The 19,615-nt window shown below is 42.7% G+C and overlaps 1 protein-coding gene across 11 annotated transcripts in view; it reads right to left on the bottom strand.

The window, feature by feature from the left end:
- Positions 1 to 8,072: 8,072 nt before the first annotated feature.
- ZNF740 (zinc finger protein 740) overlaps positions 8,073 to 19,615 on the bottom strand; it is a 195,305-nt gene continuing 183,762 nt past the window's right edge. For 10 of the 11 annotated variants that reach the window (XM_078687438.1, XM_078687405.1, XM_078687430.1 and 7 more), the window contains one exon: positions 8,073 to 17,702. In XM_078687438.1, the coding sequence (XP_078543564.1) occupies positions 17,613 to 17,702 (90 nt within the window). In that variant the 3' untranslated portion in view covers positions 8,073 to 17,612. The remainder of the gene's footprint in view (positions 17,703 to 19,615) is intronic. The other variant, XM_078687478.1, reaches the window with a different exon arrangement.

Raw genomic sequence — 19,615 nt, 5'->3', positions numbered from 1 at the left:
AAGTCAAAACGGGGATCAGATCTAACAGTTTTAAAACCGTCAGTTAAATTCAAAAATCTATGTTGGCAAGAATCAGCACTACGGTGCCAAAGCAGCCAACCCTTAGGATTCACACTGGAAATGTTAAAGGAGGAATTAAGAAGTAGAGTCTGTAATTCTCTAATGGATAACTGAGTAAAATTACTCCAACCATCATATTCCTCTAACTCCGGGAAAGAAGGAGCGTTTAATTTTTTAGAAGTAGCCAATCCAAAGCATGTGGTCTGGGAAATTGTTTCATTCAGAAACAGCATATGATTCGGGATGAGACATGCACGGTGCAAAGCCTCAGTGCCTTGTACCTGCCAGGCCTTTGAACCCCAAACTGATTTAAGGTCTATCGTATCCTTCCATAACTCATAGCCTCCAGTAACTAATTGATCAAGGAAGGACTTGGAATACAACAATTTAGTATCGGTAAGTCTAACCTTGGACATTGGCATTTTTCGAAACTTAAAATAAAAGGACTCGGGATTGGACTGATTAAAGTCAGTGAAGTAAGTATACTTTCTCAGAAATGTTTCAGAACTCCCCTGATGAGGCGCTGGGCAATGTTCCCACTGAGTAAAGTTAACAGCATCCCTTCTGGATGATGTTTTGTGTAAGAAGTGATTGCCATAATGTTGGTAACAGAATAATTCACCATAATTAGCAGATTCTAAATATAAATCCTCAGCATCAAATGCAGCATAGTATTGCAAATCAGAAAATAAACTTTCTACAGCTTTGACATCCCAGTCATCAGAACGAATGTTTTGTTTCACCACATCCCCCATATTCACTCTAAGTACATTAGGGACATTAACGACTTCCGTTGGGCCATGAATCTGAAACCGAACTGCATCCCACACGATTCCATCAAGGACAGGCCATGCTGTGATGTTAACCAAAGTCAAGTCTCTTTTTAATCTGTGTGTAGAATGTGAAGAGGAAAGTGGGGCCAAAGTTCCATTTAAATGAGTAATGCAAGTTCTCTCCTCGACATAGTGTCCATTCATAATTCGAAAAAAATAAAACACAAAACCAATTGACATAAAAAGGTAAACTGAAAAAAGGACCAGCCAAATGTAAGTCCAAGGGGGTATCAAAAAATGTTTTTTACACAGGCTAGCATAAACTGCAATTCGAGAGGGTTTCTTCGAGGCAAGGGAAGCAGAGTCAAATGAAAATCTGGATTCCGTGGCTAAACGAGCTTGCAGGTCAGGCATGGACAAATCAGTGGGGTAGGTATAGTCTATCTCATCAATGTTAGTTCCGGGTAAATTATTTAATAACGGACTGGAAACAGCAGGTAATTCGATGGCCACTTCAGGTTCAATATTAGAAGCAGTGGGCATAACTGAATTCCTCACAATGGAAGGACAGGAAACAGCCGGTGTCATGCTAAGAAGAATCGGCCACTCTGTGTATCTTGACATTGTCAATTGAAATAAACCTGTTTTCCTTACGTCCAGGAAGTGGTGGTAAAATGACAGTTCTTGTGCCTTTCACTCCAAGGACTGGAACCGGAGCTCGATAGGAAGGACCAAATTCTTTCTTGTTATCGATCTTCTCCCGAACCAGTTCTCCAACTTGGGGTAGCCAGCCAACTACCGGGATCTGCAACGCATCATCCGACGTGGAGGGCAAATGTTCCTTTGCAAGACTGTCTCTGGTCTTTTGTAGATTCTGTAAAACATTGCAATGTTCATCTGCGTCAAAGGAAGTGGCGGGAACCACATAGTCTAGACCGTCAAGGTCAGGGACGTACATCTTGATGCCAAAGAGCATTTCGTATGGGGTCCGCCCACCCAGAGACCTTCTAGGGAGATTATTAAGAGCACGCTGCACGCCATAGAGGTGAGCCAGCCAGTTTCTGCCAGTGCCTATAACTCGGGCTGTCAAAGATTGCTTTAAATCACGGTTCATTCGCTCAACTACACTGTTACCCTCAGGTCTGTAGGGAGACGAAAACTTGACTTGGACCCCCAACGAAGTCATGGCATCCTTATACGCCTTAGAGGCGAAAGCCGGACCCTGATCCGAATGGAAGGTACCACAGGCAAAAATCCCTATAAAGATACGCAAATCTCTAATGACAGTCCGTGAATCAGCGCTGCGATGTGGCCATACCCACACAAAGCGTGTGCATGAGTCAACTGCTACTAAGATGTACTTATACGCAGTATCAGATGAAAAAGGACCGCAGTGATCCAAATAAACACAACCTAGTGGTTTATTAGAAATGTACAACTGAGTCTGTGGCGGACGCGTAGCATTTGAAGGTTTAATCTGCTGGCATATGTCACAAAGAAGGACATAATCACGCGTCTGTTTGTACAGTCCCCGCCACCAGAAACGTTGTTGTAATTGAGTTACAGTGGCCGAGACGCCCGCATGCGCAGACGCCACACCTTCATGTGCCGCTGTAATCAAGTCTGCTCTGCGATCCGAGTTGGGAATCAGCCGTTCCCCAACGTCAGGAATTGTCACAAAAGGAACCTTTTCGGGACTTAAGTGGTATTTGTACTTCGAAGGGAATCCCGCAAGATGCTTACTTCCCTTCTCAGAGGCAGCAACTGCTGCCAAGATGTCGCTATCAATCTTGGTTTTTGACCTAGTAACCGCTGCAACTAAGTATGTAGATACTGCTGATTTTGCTGCTTCATCAGCAAGCGAGTTGCCAACAGCGTGAACTCCTACGCGCTGATGACCGAGAGTATGAATCACATAAACGAGTGGCAACATAGCCTTAAGCTCTGCCACTCGAACCCAGATCATTTTATGTTTTATTGTGCTACCTTTGGAATCATGAAACTCATTTTGAATCCAAAAGAACAAGTTCTCATTGTAAGACTGGACACAGTAGAAAGAATCACTTACAATCAGAGTAGTAACACTTGGATCTGCGTACTCCAACGCTAGTAAAAGAGCACGAAGCTCAGCTAATTGTGCAGTGCAATCGCCCAGGGGCAACGTGTGTACCTCCCTGGAAATGAATTCATCGTTCAACATAGCACCAACCACAATAGCGCATGCGGAAACGTAGGCATGTTTAGAGCCATGCGCAACCTGCGCCGACCCATCAGTGTAAATGATGCAATGGAAGTCCTCCAAAGGTCGCATAGCCAGAGGAGCAGGATGAACGAACTCATACTGCAAGTACTCTTGCGACCGTAAAGAGGCGTCAAAAATAAACGTGACATCCGTGGATGCAAAGCCTTCGAATTTGGTACACTGGCTTTCGTGACTGCCTCCAAATGAGGACAGGGTGTTACCACTAACATGCGCTTCCCCTGTGACAGAGCTCGTTCTTTAAGAATCGCCATCTGTACAGCAGTTAAAACCTTTTCCACAGTGGGAAATCGCAATTCAGCCGAAGTGTACAAGTGTGACTTGTAAGCAATAGGTACTGTGTCTCCTTCATTAAAAGTGAGGTACGTGAAACCCACTGTCCCAGGAATTATTCTTATTACCAGGTTGGTGTGGTTATCACGAGTCAGTAAGTATTTAGAAGCGAGCAGATCGGCCTGCAAAGATTGCAAAATGGCCGAATGCTCAGGCAGCCAGCATGATTTTGAAAAAGTTGGTTGTATCAAAGCATACAAAGGCTTGATACGCTGGGCATATTCCGGAACATAAGTTCTGCCGAAATTCAAGAAGCCCAGTAAAGACTGTAATTTCTTCAGTGTTGTAGGAGCGCGCAACTGTGCGCATTTCTCCAGGAAGTGGGGAGCCAATCCTCGACCTTCATTGTTCAGCTCATAGCCGAGGAACAACACCGTGTGTTCTGCAATGTGCGATTTTGCAAAATTAAACTTGTAACCCATATCAGCAAAGTTACAAATTATTGAATTCACCCGACACAGATGCATCCAAATTTCGTCGTCTGTGAGATAAATGTCATCCACATAAGAACATGCATCTGGATCGATACTCTCCAATATAGTGACTATTCTTGAGGTGAAGACTCCAGGACTATTTTTGTAGCCCATTGGAAGTCGCCGGAAGCTTTTTTGCACACCAGCGGACGTAAAACTTGTCCATTGGGAGCTGAAGCTATCCAGTCTGTGTGCATAAAAACCGTTAGATATGTCAAGCGTTGTCTTGAAACGCTTACGCACTAGACTATCCACTAGCGCAGAGCCGTGAGTATTCTGTACCGCACAGTTACGGCAATGCGAGTTCAAATGACGGTAATCCAATACCAAACGATATGATCCGTCAGGTTTGGTCACAGTAAAAAGGGGATTATTCATCGGTGACACACACGTTTCAATAACTCCCTGATATTCCAATTGTTCAAGGATTTCTGCGACGGCAGCTTTAGCTTCACGCCGTATGGGATATTGAGGCTGAGGCTGAGGCTCAGACCGCAAAGGAATTTCGTGGGAAGGAGACAATTTATCCCAACCACATTGGTTGCGGTACAGCGCCGGTGCAAGAGCCCGAGCCCACTCTTCTGCAAAATGCTGCGCATGCTCAGTCGAGACAGTGTGCGCGAAACTGGGAAGGATTACCTCCTCCCCTCGCGGCGCTGCGAGCACAAAAGGTGGGGGCCAGTCAGCCTCAGAAAGCAAAATGTCGTACGTAGACGAAAGGTTCTCCCAAAATACCCCTCTGACAGTACGCTGTATGTCACCTTCAATTAACAGGACAATTTCAAAAAGTCTTTCAGGGGGAGCCAGTCTTGTATCGGCTGTTTCAATTACAACGAACACTTCAGTCGCTGTCACCCTCAGTAGTGGACGCAGCGCCTCTCTGACTATGGTTATCTCCGCCGCGCTGTCCAGCAAGGTCAGAGCCCACGTCAGATTCCGAAGCCGCGTTCTCACTATCTGTGGCATATCGATGCGCTGTTAAGGCTGCGACTTTCTTTTTCGCAAACTGCGGTCTTTTAGGCGTAGAATCCTCCTGCTTCACTGCGCCGTCAGCTTGGCGGGACTGACCACGTCCCTGTTGGCCACCACGTCCACCCCCTCCTCCACCGGTCTTCGGGGCCGATGTTTCCTGTAAGGAACGAGGAGAGCGTTGATCAGAACCCTGAAAACGATCAGGTGATTTAATCATCGCGCGATCGCGCAAATCATATACTTTCTCTGTCGGCGCAGGAGCCTGAAGCGCAGGAAAAGAATCCTGAGTCTGCTTATATTGCTTCCCCTGTGTCTGTTTTTTAGGCCAATTCTGTTTTTTGGACTTGGGCGGGACATCTGCAACTGCAGATTGTCCCTGAGGTTGTTTTTTCTCCTTTACTGCAAAATATTTCAGACCTCTACTTGTGCGGCCAATTGTCTTATAAGCGGCCACTACAATTTTTGCCAACTGACGGGGTTTGTCGGCATCGGGCAGAGCAGCCAAAGCATTCGACACCTGAAAGTTAACTGCATCTCCTTTAACATTGGAGAGAATGAGATCACATACAATCTCAAAAGAACCACACAGGCGCATACCCAATTCAACCGCTGCCTCTGGACCGTGATCATTCTGAACACGTCTAATGATGTCAGGCAGGGCAGTCATAGACGGGGTGCCGAAGCACCTTGTATAAACTGCCGCAAATGTTTTTCCCCAGCTTTCACAGTCAACAAGTTCAGGAGTTAAATCCTTCGGTAAAGTAATCGTCAACATTCTATGCTTATCAGCAGGAGTAGAATTCGGAAAAACCGCCTCCAGTTGATCAAACTTCTCAGCTAGCCAGAATGGGAAGTCATCGTTGTCAACTGGACGAGCACCAAAAACCGAATTAACCATCACTGGATTGAGACGCATTCCGCCTCGATCCATGGGAACGGCCGCACCCCCCTGGGGACCACCAGGCAGGTGGCGACCGATGTATTGCACGAATCACGGAAATGGAAACAACATGCAGCCTACGAATTTCCTGCAGGGTACAAGCGCCGTGATTCGGGTGCGGGGTAAAGCCACCCAACGCAGGCCAATTTGTACCTGGAATTGAGAGTGGACCTAACCTCGCAGCGGACAAAGAGTGGGGGAGGGCGCCATCAAACCAAACTCGATGCTGCCAATGATCAATAGGTATTTCCAATGCCCTGTACGGTGTATACTCAGCCGGGACAGCCGAGGCGGTGTAGGAGTGGAACAAACCAGAATTAGCGTCCACAGCCGGAAACGTAACCCAAGAGTAAAACAACTCGTAAGGGAACGCCGGATCTGCACATACCACGAAAATCACAGCCATCCCATCCACCGGGACCTGGTACGTCTGAAGATGGTTGCATACCGCTACGCGACTATGCTGCGCAATGGCCACCGCCGCCATGACAACACTGGAAACAAGAAAACACAAAGAATACTTTGTAGCACAACTGGGTAGTAATTCAAAGAAACCGTTTAAGAAAGAATCAAGCTTGAATAATACCTATCTCAAAAAATAGGTAGGTTTCACCGACACCCCGCTTTCCGGAAACGGAGGTGAAGGGGTTAAGGTATGAACGATAAACTACTCGAGTGTCATGATATAGGACCACCGAAACCGTTGGGCGCCATGTCGCAGGGTTTCTGTTCTCACACAGAACTGTGCACAGAGGAGTGGAACCTCGGCAAATTAGGGTGTCCCAAAACTCACCTTAGCAACCAACTCACCCCTTACCGAGCTAGCTACAGTGTCTCATTGGACATATCAAACTCCCAATGTTTAGACAAACCAGAACATGAATTTACAGTACCTCAGGGTACGTGGGACTCATGAACACTCTTTCGTTATATTATCATTACAAACCAGAACATGGAGTAAAGAAGACACATGTGCATTTGAAATGTTTATTTACTAATGCCGTCTTCTCAGGCGCAGTATCTTAGATAATACAAGTATACTTATTATCAGTAGCAAAATTATCAGCATAGTTACTAAGACATAAAAAGCGAATGGTGACAGCATGTTAACATACTGTAATGAATAAGAGTTAACAACACTTATATCTCACCCTCCCTAACACATATATTATATTATTAGCTAAGAAGGTCTCTTTGGGTTGTTTCAGGGCGGGCCCATACCTTAGTGTCCTAGCATGAAGGAATCACATCAGCATACACCAGCTCTCTCTGCATGTGCACCGCATCAAGTGTGTTCTATGTGCCTCGTGCAAAGCAATATCAATCCCGCCTGAAGCCAGAGTTGGCAAAGGCTGCACTTGTGTTATGACTATGAAGGCGTGGAGATCAGACCTCATAACAATTCCATATCGTGTTGTTCCTGAAACTTCAGCACTCTTCGTGCAGACATAGTTTATTAAGCAAAGCTGATATCAGAGCAATAACATATTATTCTCACATACACCACGGCAAACTACTAGGTTGAAAGCTAAGTCAACAATTAAGTGTCGTGTGCAGAAGTTGCAAGAAAGAAAAATGGCGTTTAAACCTCAAATGTACCTATGCTAACTTAACACGATATAAGGATATACAGGAGCTATATGACAGGGTCAAACCACACCAAGGATGACATGTCTAACAAAAGATAAGCTGCACATAGCTGAAGGTTAAACATTTATTGCAGACGTTTTGCTGCCTGACAACAGGGAATATTTCAAAAACATGAATATATGTCAGCCCTTACACTACCCCAATACGTTGAGCAACCATGATCAACGCACATATAACTGTCACTATCCCATCAAAGTACGGATGATCAGAGAAAGCATGTCTAGTAACTTTCCCAGTCTTTTGGAGTAGAAGTGGAAAGGACTTATTAAGTATAGAGAAAGCCAGGAAGCAGAGTCAGAGTCTATGACAAGCCCGGATATAGCACTTTACCAGAAACCGCATTTCAGTGACTCCCGCAATGAGTTTATACATGAGAAAAAGTGAAACATTTGGGTAGACAAGCGAAGATGAAACTGACTGTGGAACAAAGCTAAACAAATGAGCATAATCATTTATTGTAATGAATAAAACGAATCAACATTTTTCAATTTTGCACTAAGTTCTCCATACTAGTTTGAAACTGGAAGTTCTGTGGAGAAAGGGAAACATTTTATCTCAGAGAAAATTAATAACTTAGTGAGCTGCATAAAAAATAAAATGTTAAACTGAAGTTTTGGAAAAGACAAGTTTATTTAAATATTCCAAATATTTCAGAAAAGAAAACACACCAGCTATTGAAATGGTCAGTACAAAATATGTTTACAGGATCTTAAACATAAACAACTACGGTGATAGGGCTCAATGAGACTTACCATAAGCTACCTATTCCTACCAAAATAAGGACAAATGAGAAGCTATTAAAAAAAGAATTAATGAAAAAGTTGCAATGTCACTAAAATTCCATTAAAACACATTCCCAAGGGTTTTCTTAAGTAGGTGTGACTCAGGAGAATGAATTAGGAACTGACCTTAGCCTGCTTCCTACTTTCGAGGTATGGGATAACTCCATGGCCTCCTTTAGCAACAGACATGTTGCAATAGTATGAACGGAGGACCATAGTATAATATTCTCCACCAGTCAGGAAATGTAGCAGAATACTTCAGAAGATACTTTAAACAATGTGATTGTTACAAACATAATCCTGCAAAGAAATTGCAATTTCATGATTTAACACATCCAAACAAGAGTTGAATTTCAAATTTAAAAGGATTAACCAGAAAACCTGCTTTGTCTAAAAAAATATATATATATATATATATATATATATATATATATATATATAGTAACAATGTGGTAGACTTCCAGGTACATGTCACTTGGAAAATATTCAAATCAAAAATAAACAACAGGCTTCAAGAAGGAAATTGTTTGAAACTTTAGAGCACGAAAAGAACAAATTAGAATTAGAATGAAATGCTAAAAATACAGGTTTTACTTTTTCATATTAAATGTTTGATTAATGCAGGCATTCTGCCACCATAGGAGGGCTGACTAAGGTCAAGTCCCTTTGTGTTACAGAAAAACTTCAGACACTGCCCCAGAATGGTCATCTTTCCATCGTCACTCGCTTGTCTTCCATGAAACTCCTAAGACTTCAGTCACTTTTTGGGACTACTTTTCCTTATAATGTGATATGATTTTAATTTTTAATGGACACGGGTTGACTGTACATTTTATGTTGCTTTTTGTTAAGGGATATAGATATCAGTACTGCAGTTTTTTTGTGTACCAAGTACTGGAAATATCGGTTTGCTGTGGTGTTACAAGAAGCTATTCTCCCCGGAGAGTGGTGGTTGAGCTGCCAGGTTCAGGGCTGCTTTGCATTGTCGGCAGCACCTCATACTGGGCTATACTATGATCCCTACTTTTGGAAAATTGGCATATCTGGCTTGTTCAGCAACAATACTGTTACTAACTAAACTCCGATTAAACATTATTTTTTTATACTGATTCGATGAATTGGACCCTGGAACTGCTTTACTTTTCTTACAAAGAGCAAATGGTATGCGAACACTATGCTCTATGATGAATTTTTAAAAAGTGGCAGTAAGGTTAAGAATCACCAGAGAATAGTGTCAAGGAATGAATGTATATTATAATTTGTCGCATAATATTGTACCCTGGCTTTTAATAAGAGTCTAGATTTGTTATTTAATGAAGTTTTTATTGTATATATGTACTTTTATGATGATTTTTAATCGTCGAATAAAGATTTTTCTGACTCTGACCCTGGAACTAGAATATAAAGTCAAAACATTGCAAACACTATAGCAAACAGTCTAGGACTTCTTTCATTTACTGAGAGACTAAGGGCCAGATGTAGGTAATCCCAGATTACCGATTCTTAAATACAGAGTCATACCGATTCGGTATTTAAGAACAGGCAAATGGGAAGTAGGTAAAAAATTACCGAATCGGTATTTACCGATTCGGTAATTGCCATTCATTCCTATGGGCCTGGAGGCCCATAGGAATGAATGGCAATTACCGAATCGGTAAATACTGATTCGGTAAAAGGGGGAAACATTGAAGGGCGGCAGGGTGTCACTTTGACACCCTGTTGCACCCCTCAATTGTGCATGGGTGCACGTGTCGCAGACATACATGCCCTAAGGGCATGTATGTCTGCAACATGTCACTGTTGGAAAAGCAAAAAAAATGCTTTTTCAAAGGTTTTCATTATTTACCACCAACCTCTAGTTGGTGGTAAATAACGTATCCTAAGATGGGAAAAGCACTCATTTGAGTGCTCCCTACATTTCAGATTCAGTAATTTACCGATTCGGTATTTTTAAGAATCTGTAATTTACCGAATTCTTAAATACCGATTCGGTAAATTACCGAATCTGAAATGATGCCACCTACATATGAAAAGCCTAATTCCGGTCGGTAACGGCCGAAATTCGGTAATTTCGGCCGTTACCGACCGGAATTAGGCTTCCTACATCTGGCCCTCAGACACCTAATTCACAATTGTATACCCGTCTGTTGACCTTGCCAAGTCGTACTCTTGTTTTCACCGTCAGTGTTGTTTCTCATTGTGTGATCACTAAGGACACTGAACACTAGAGTACCCTTGTTTGTCTTGTCGCGTATGTCATTCTTTAAGTTAATTGCTGTTTGTAGGAAAGTTACTGTTTATGTTAATAAAACTTATTGAGGGCACGAATACCCAGAGGTGCCTAGGCGCTGAGACAGAATTAGCCCTAGTCGAAGCAATTAGTTTTGCGGTCCCATCTAAAGGTGATAAGTGAACCAGCATTTCTAATAGTGAATGGTAATTTATTCCATAATTTTGCCATTTCGTAAGAGATACTGTGGCCTCCCCAGCATAAGGTCTGGATCCTTGGAAACTCCCTAAGTCTAGCCTCTGAAGAACGCAGTTGTCTGGCTGGATGATACCACGAGAAAGCTTCTTAAGATATATTGGTCCGGTGTTGTTCAAGGCGTTGTTATAGGCTTGGCATAGCGATTTGAACTTAATGCGCTGTGCCACTGGGATCCAGTGAAGTCTTAGGATTTCTTCAGCTACTGACTCATAATTAGGGATATTTCAAGTCTTTAATCGCTATTATTGACAATGAATGCATCCAGCAACTGAGTTTCTAAGTGATACAATGAGTCCTTAAAGAACCCCAGTTCCTTATACATGTGCATACCCGAGTTCCAACTGGGCATACTGGGTCCTCTTTGTTCTCATTACTTACATTTAAAATAAACCAGCAGGCAGGATTGTTCTTCTGTGTTCAGAGCTCCATAATTTGAATTGATCTTCAGATTTGTTATATAACCATTTCTCTATCAATCGTCAATACATATAGAGGGTCATTTATTTGTTCTGATTATTCATAGGGAGTCAAATGCCACTTCTGTTTCTGTGCTATCGGCACATCATGCTTCCTCCCAATCACGACTCACAACCTTTCTTGAACGCCAGTTCATGGCTATATCATGACCAAGTAACCAAAACTCTTCAACAAATTTGTCCTTTTTAATATTTTAACTGGCCAACGGGGTGTTGTTCCTCCTTCCTCACTAAAATAAAATTGAGATCTCGCGCCCTAATAGACATTATTCATTCGCAGGTCAAACTCTCCTTTAGTCCTCCCAATTCCTAGCACAGAAAGTTACAGAAATCTTCTAGTGCTTGTGTTTGTAAAGACACAAGGTGTATAAAGAAACTCAACATGCTCAACAGCATCTCCTTCAAAACTACATATAGAAAGTTGTAACTCTTGCCACATTGAATTTCCTCAATCATTTGTTGAAGTTGTCATGATTGGTTGAAAATGTTCTCAAGCAAAGGCTTAAAAGGGAGATTGTCTCTAAACACAGGTTACAGCAATGAAAACAATGAAATCTGAGACAAACCGATCCATGTGGAAAGGTTAGATCTCAGTCCATCTTTGCAATATCCATCAGCCATAGTGTCAAAGTATCTACATATAGTACAGTAATTAGAACCTTAGTTTATTAGCTGTGGAAAGTTTGTTTCCCTCATCTCCCGTTGTAAGAGATATCATGGTGGAACTCCTTCTCTAGAGACCCAGAAGTCTGTCTTCATCATAACACCCTTTTAGATTAGTTCTCACTTTTGTAAACCAACAGCAATTTGAACGTTAGACAATTAGTTGCACAAAATGTCTCTGGGCTGAAGAGTATTGTATATAGAAAAGAGTACAGTTCCTATGTTTGGGGGTTCACTCTGTATGTGACCCTTCGGGACTGTGACTAACTTGCCAGAACACATAATTGGGGCCATCTGAGACAAGGCGGCACAGGGACAGCTTTATACATAGTACAAAAATATCACTCAAGGTCTGAGAAACTGACATGCTTTGCTGCAAGGAGGTGTGATATGCCTTGTAAGTTTGGGAGAGGGACATAAACATGAACCTTTAAGGGGTATTCTGAAACCCCGACACTCCAGCCACGAGCTTCCCAGGATGGGAAGAGGAAAGGATCAAAGGGGCTCTATTCTGCCTATACATAATTGTACACTGTGTAGAATTCCGCACAGTTGGAAAAGGGTTTGCCATTGGGATGTGGGGTGTAGAAGCAGAAGATTATTTAAAACATTTTTTATTTAGTCAGTGTTAGACCTGACATCATTGGCGTGAGTCTCCCTTCCATTTCTGACGGATTGCTTCCTCTGTTTTGATATGTTTTTGCTGGTTATATGTTTTGGGCCCTGTGCCACTGCTAATCAGTGCCACAGTGCAAGTGTTCCCTATGTTAAATTGATATACTGATTGGATTCCATGATCAGGTTATTTGATTTATCTGTCAGCCCCTAGTACAGTGCACCATGTGTGCCCAGGGCTTGTAAATCAAATGCTGCTGGTGGGCTTGCCGCACTGGTTGTGCCACCCACAGAAGCAGCTTGTAAAGTGTGTCTCAGGCCTGCAATTGCAGGGCCTGTGTGCAGTCTAGCACTGCCATGTCGACTTGGCCAAGTGCACTCACTTGCCGGTCCCTAAACCTTCCCTTGCTTCATATTAGACACCCCTATGGTAGGCCCAAGGGCAGGGTGCATCGTAAGTATAAGGTAGGACATGCTCTGATGTGTGTAGCATGTTCTAATAGTGAATTACAGCCATTTTCGTTTTTCACTATTGAAGGCTACCTTTTCTCATAGGCCAGAATGGGCAGTTAGATTATTACATTCTTATAATCTTAACTGACTCAGGGAACATGGTAGAAATTCGAATTTAGTTTGCCGGAACTTAGAATAATAAAATACATATTTTAGTAAAGTTTATTTTAATATTCTGTGTTTGCAAATACCACTTTTAGAAAGTAGGAATTTGCCTGCCTCTGCTGGGTTGTGTATTCCTTGTCTGGGTTTTTGAGTGACAGGGCTGGGGGATTCCAGGAGACAGGCTGGGGCAGCCCAGTAGTGAATAGAGAGATCTGCATCTAGATGGGAGGGAGTTGCACCTGGGAACTGAATAGGGCTGGGCCTTCCCTCTACAATGCTGGCTCCACCTCCTGTGGTTTGTCTGATGTCTCTGCCCTGCACTGTGAAAGGAGAGGAGGAATCATGTCAACAGAGTGCTCCAGAGCTGTATCTTCCCTCCCCTGTGCTGGCTCCACCTCCTGTGGGGTGACTGATGTCGCTCCCCTGCACCGTGAAAGGAAGAAGAGAGTCATGTAAGCAAAGTGCTCAGGAACTGGTTTGGACTAGGCAGAGGCCTCTCTGCCTTCAGAGAATAAAGGATTTTGGGGTATAAATATTGGGACCCTGATCCCAAGAAATTAGATCACTTCTGGACAAAAAACCTTCTGCCAAGGAGAAGAACCAAAGAAGCTGCAGGAGTTGTACTGCCCCTCTGCCAGTGTGCTGTTTGCTGGGTTGGCCTGCAGTGGTTGCTTCATTGCCAAGGGAGAGGAAAAGGAACTTTGTAAGGACTTTCATCTACAGAATATTCTCCAAGGGCTTGAACTGTGCTTGCCTCCTGCTGAAGTCTCAGGGACAAATGACTTCACCTCCAGCTCCCTCCTGAATTTCCTTGCTGGGAATTCTGACTCCAGTCACTTGGGTGCCGCTGGGAGCTGGAAGTGCGACGCATCTAGAAGAAGAGTGTCGCCGCCGCAGCTGAAATCATCGCAACGCCGGAGAAGCGTGCCTTCGTCGCATCTTCCTGGAAGCGTGTGTTCATCGAAGCTGCCTGCTGTTGCATCACCGGAAAAGTGTGACGCCATCGAGAGAGTTGCCATCGCATCACCGGAGAAGCGGGTCGCAGGGCCTGTCGCGGCTTTAAAGTACAGAGTCGTCGCAAGGCTGCCAGGGCGTCATCGCATCGCCGCATCAAGGGCGCCATCTTCTCGCATCAAGGCGTCCGCAGGCCGAGAATTTACGCATCACCTCTGCACCGATAAGGCTCACGACGAGTCCCCTACTCTGCGCAAGCATTGAGGAAGGACGCAACCGCTCCCCCGGGTCACGGAACCGACGCATTTCACCTTTTGCAAGCCTTTTGTTCACTTTGCGTTACGCATCCAGGTACTTTGTTGAGAACTTTGTCGCATTTACCATCAACTTGAACTAAGAGACTTTGGTCATCTTTTAAGTAATCTTAAGTGTAGTATTGTGGATTTTTGTCGTTTGTGGTCTTGTGTTTAAGTCTATATAAAGAATACTTATTTTTATAAAAACCTGTGTTGTGTCCATCTGTAGTATTTTCACTGTATTACTGTGTATATTCACAAATGCTTAACACATTGCCTGAGATAAGCCTGTATGCTCCTGCCAAGCTACCAAGGGGGTGAGCAGGGGTTATTAAGGAGTGTAATTCCCTTATCCTGACTTAGAAGTAAGGGTCCCTATTTGGATCAAGGTGAATACCATTGCCAACTAGAGACCCCCAGATCTAACAGTCAGCAATTAGAAATATGCTGCAGACAAGCTTATGTCACTTCATCATGATGAAATAATGGGAATATTGCTTCCTGTGAGCTACTAATGCAGCAGTTATATCTTAAAGGAATACCATATCAAGAGGTTGCGTTAGCCTTCACCATGTTTTGCTAGTAGTGCTCGTTGCTGATGAAAGAATGCTACTGTTGGGATTTCATGAGAACGTTGGATTATAGCTTATTATCAACACTGCTGACTTGGATAACCCAGAGGTCAAATTCAATTTGCCTTTACGGTACCAAAAACAACTGCAGAAAGTTAGTTTGAACTTGTGCAATGTTAAGAAAATAGCCAGGTATTTTCAAGGCAGGTACAATTGCTGAAAAGCCAATCTCTCCAAGTATAATGTTCCAGCGTAGTTTTTGGAAGCCAATTGCCACTGCAAAAAGGAAACAACTGATACGATGAAAGACCACTATTTTGAGGTATTGACTTTGCATTCTGCCAAACTCCTCCATGTCTACATTATTGTACTAAACATCCCTCAATGCTCCCTGTGCATGAGAAATGTGTACACACCCACTGATGGATATATCTAACCTTTGAAATACAAGTGTCGCTACACATCCAGTTCTTGGTTCAGGTCTAGCTTGAAAAGTATATGTGAGTAGTAGTACTATTTCTGGCAAGCAAATGACACACTCCATCTCCATACCCTTTCAATATTACTATATCACTCTTTATCAGCCTAAAATTGGTTCTTTACCAGCAACAAGTGCCTGACCGCATTTTTTTAATGCATTTTCCACATACTTGAAGTGCAGCCTAAAGACATTTTTTTTCACAGACACTTGAGGTTTTAATACCAAACTATACTGTAAACAAAATTAAGGAAAGCCTTCAGGCACTTCTCAGCCTAGAAAGGACAGTGTCAGACGGACCGTAGTTATTAAGCACCATTATATTCGAAGTACCAGACACTAATATCCATTATGCCCAAATTTTACTTTCAATTAAATACAACCCACAGACAAAGTAAACCCAACAGACTCGGGTCATGTAAAACCAAAAAGTGACCTGAAACGTTTTTGCATGAACATTTATGAAGCACAATTTCTTTTTGGGACAGAAGCATGATGAAAACTTTTGCCATGCCAGATTCTGCCAACACAACCAAGTATGTCAATAACGGGCCAGGCTTCAGCACAAATCAGCAATCGGGCCTAGGCTGCCCTAGGAGTAGAGCAGGGAAAAGCCCTAGCTACAATGTATGGGGTGTAGAGAGAGCGAGCATCAGTTACTGCGAGTGGTAATATATACAGCACCCTCAGCAGAGCTAACCAATGCACTGCTAGATGAGAACAATAAGTCAGGTCAGCCAAACATCCTACATATTAGTCTGCAGTCAGGCCAGGCCTCTACCACGCCCCATCTAGCCTAGCTTTTACTCTGAAGCACCCAATATTTTGACACACATGATGAAAATGTTAAGAACGTTATTATGCAAAAGAAGCCTGTATTTGCTTATTTTCCTTCTAATTTTAGAACAGTATTTTTCCATAGACTTAAACAACTTTCAGAGTCAATATTTTGGAATGGGCTGGTTTTCAAGGCAACACTTTATGTAGATATATACAATAAACGCCCTGGGTGGAGAGTGGCAAAATGATGAACAGGGTAAGTAACAATCTTTGCCTCTTGGATGCAGACAATATGTGAACTGTAAAAAAAAGTTACATACAAATATTACATTCAAACAAAATTAGGCCATGTTGAAGTTACTGAAAACTATAGCCATACACTCCCTGAAATGTAATGAAAACAGGACATCGAAGAACTTAAGAAAAAAAGACTGCAATTTCATTGACTTAAAATGTTTTCAAAAACACCTTCCTTTGGCGAAAACTGCCCCAGTGTGTGTCTTCACGCATAGGTTTCAGTGGAATTATTACCAAGGTTAACTGAATGTTTACATTTGCAAGTTGGGAGGCAAGTAAATGTGTTCAGAAATTGTTACTGAATTTACCCAATTCACTTGCTACAATACATTAGTCTCCCTGGCTTTGCAGAAATATGTTGGAATGGAAGAATGCTGTAGAATTTTGCATTTACTATCATGAAAGTCTGTTTCCCTAGCAGTCGAGTACCCTAAAGAACTACAGCAAGAGCAGTTAGTGAGGTCAGAGTTCAGTCGATTAATCATTCGCAGCAGGTCTTTTTTGCAGGTGAACTCCATTTCATATCACCTTTCTTCACCGAATATCAAGGATTTTTACTTGATCTTTTTGTTGCATGAAAATTCTTGTAGCCATGTTCAACAAGGCTGTTGTTGAAAAACCTCAGGTTTCCCCAGCACACCAGAGGGGTTAATAAGGAAGCAAGGGCGGACGTAGAGTACTGGCCTACTTTACCTGGTGCAGCTCCATCATAACAAAATGTTACTTGTTAACTGGTAAGTCTACATGCACCATTGTTAGGCCAAAGGGCTGGCCCAACTGTCGGGGAAAAAAGTCCAACTAGGAGTCGTACATCCCACCGCATGATTAGCACAAACTGATTGGGCACAGGGGAAGAGGTCCATTCCCTCAAATTCCAAGTCACAGTAAGTCCACAATGAAACCAAATATTGAAGGGAACAAAAGCGGACTGTCCTCTTGAACAGCTTTCAACGCCATGCCGTGCATCCAGGTCCAGAGTGTATTGAAGCGGGTGACGCTACCCATTCCTTGGCAGCTTCTGCACGTTATACCCCACTTATCTCTCTCCATCATATCATTTCACGAGAGGACAAACGTAAACAAGAGAGTGAACAGGGTCCCCTGCAGCTCACTGCGTCATCACTTCCCATCTCTAGAGCAGGAAAGGGCCATCAGGGACCTTTGCTTGGCATCCTTGGCACATTCTTTTGTGTCTCAGCAGCCTGTCCGTCCTGGAGAAAGACTGGAGATGCATGGAGAGAAAACAGAGAGTTGGGATGGACCATCAACAGAAAATAAAGGAAGAGCAAAAAGACATAAAACACGGCAAACCAAGAGGAGGACGGATGGGAAAACAAAAAGGGAAGAAAATAGAAGAGTAGTGTAGTGCAGGACAGAAACATTTACATGAAGAAAGAATGTTTGTAGTCAAATGGGGACGGAAAACAAGCAGAGATATATTTTTTAAAAGAGGAATCAGTAAATTAGTGTAGGCAAGAAAACAACAGGACGTTGTGTGAGGACACAAAAAGCAAGAGGTGGTCAAGGGACAAAAACAGGAATGGTTAATCGGTGATGAGAAAATAATGGTGGTTACAATTCACAGTTGGGGCAGAAATCAGAGTGATAAAGGGAAGGGAAACACAAGGGGGAAGGAAAACAGAAGTTAGAATGAATGAAAACAGGACGGGTTGGATGTAAACATGTGGCAAAAAATTGGTGAGACGGAACAAGAAAATAAAGATGGGCAAGAAATTGAAAAACAAGGATATGAACAGTCAGAAATGTGAGATAAATCAAGGTAAGAATTATTACAAATGGGGTGAGGAAAAGAAGTCGGGACGGGTAGAGAAAAAGGAATAGAGAAAAAAATAAAAAAAATAATTAATGAGTGCAATAAATTGAAGGGAGACAAAGCATACTTTCCTATTAGCAAACATGGTGAAGAAAACAAGTTAGGATTAGTTACTTACCTGTAATCCTAGTTCTCTTCCAGGGGTATCCTCATCAAAGTCATAAGCACTGAATATTCCCGCCCATGTGCGGGACCCCGGAAACAATATAAAAATATATATGTAAAAAACACATATATCTAGCTCCACATATATGTATGTACATATATTATTTTTTCTCATACCAATTCAGCCCCAAAAAGAGGCTAACACAATGTAAAACCTTGTACATGTACTGCAATTATAAAGGAAACAAAAAACACATTAAATCAAATATCCTTTGAATTTTGTGTTTTAATGAGTAAAACCACTCATAACTCCTGAAAATTGCTCATAAAAAGACATTGTTAGTCTCAGGCTGCATTGAAAAGCAATAACATAGAAAATGAAAGCATTTTCAACAAAAACTGGCACTGTGCCTTTAAGGCAGCCCTGAACCTAGGCTTCCCATCATGCCTCCGGGGTGACAGTTAGGTCAGTTGTTCTTTGCATAACCCTGAAGTCAGGGCTAAATACAAACATGAAAACGTACAGCTCTCATTTACCTGGGGAGGCGGGTGGGTTACTTATGACTTTGATGAGGATACCCCTGGAAGAGAACTAGGATTACAGGTAAGTAACTAATCCTTCTCTTCCAGGGGATCCTCATCAATAGTCATAAGCACTGAATAGAATAGCAAGCGCAACATCCACCTGCAGGTCAATGAGAAGTACATCTTCTACCTTAAAAGACCCAACATCACAGCCTAGACTGGCTGTTAAACAGATTCCGCAAGGAGGCCTGGCCTACTTGGGTATCTGCTCTCGTGTCAGAATCAAGACAATAATGTCTGGTAAATGTATGGACGGACCACCAGGTCGCCGCCTTACAGATCTCAGACATGGGCACATTATTGAGAAAAGCCGCAGTCGCAGCTCTTCCTCTGGTGGAATGCGCCTTGGGAGAAAACCCCAGGGTTTTTTGCACTAGCTGGTAAGCAAGTTTAATACATGAAACGATCCATCTGGAAATGGAACGTTTTGAGGCAGCATGGCCTGTCCTGATCGATCCATAGTTAACAAAAAGATGATCAGAATGACGAATCACTTTAGACCTGTAAAGATAGAATTTTAAAACCCTTTTCAGGTCTAAAGAATGCAGAGCCCTCTCAGCTGGAGTGGAGGGGTTGGGAAAAAAAGTGGGCAGAGAAATGATCTGATTTAC

Source organism: Lissotriton helveticus, chromosome 1_1 (genome assembly GCF_964261635.1).
Source record: "Lissotriton helveticus chromosome 1_1, aLisHel1.1, whole genome shotgun sequence".
NCBI classification, from domain to species: domain Eukaryota; kingdom Metazoa; phylum Chordata; class Amphibia; order Caudata; family Salamandridae; genus Lissotriton; species Lissotriton helveticus.
This window is presented reverse-complemented; position numbering and strand designations above follow the sequence as displayed.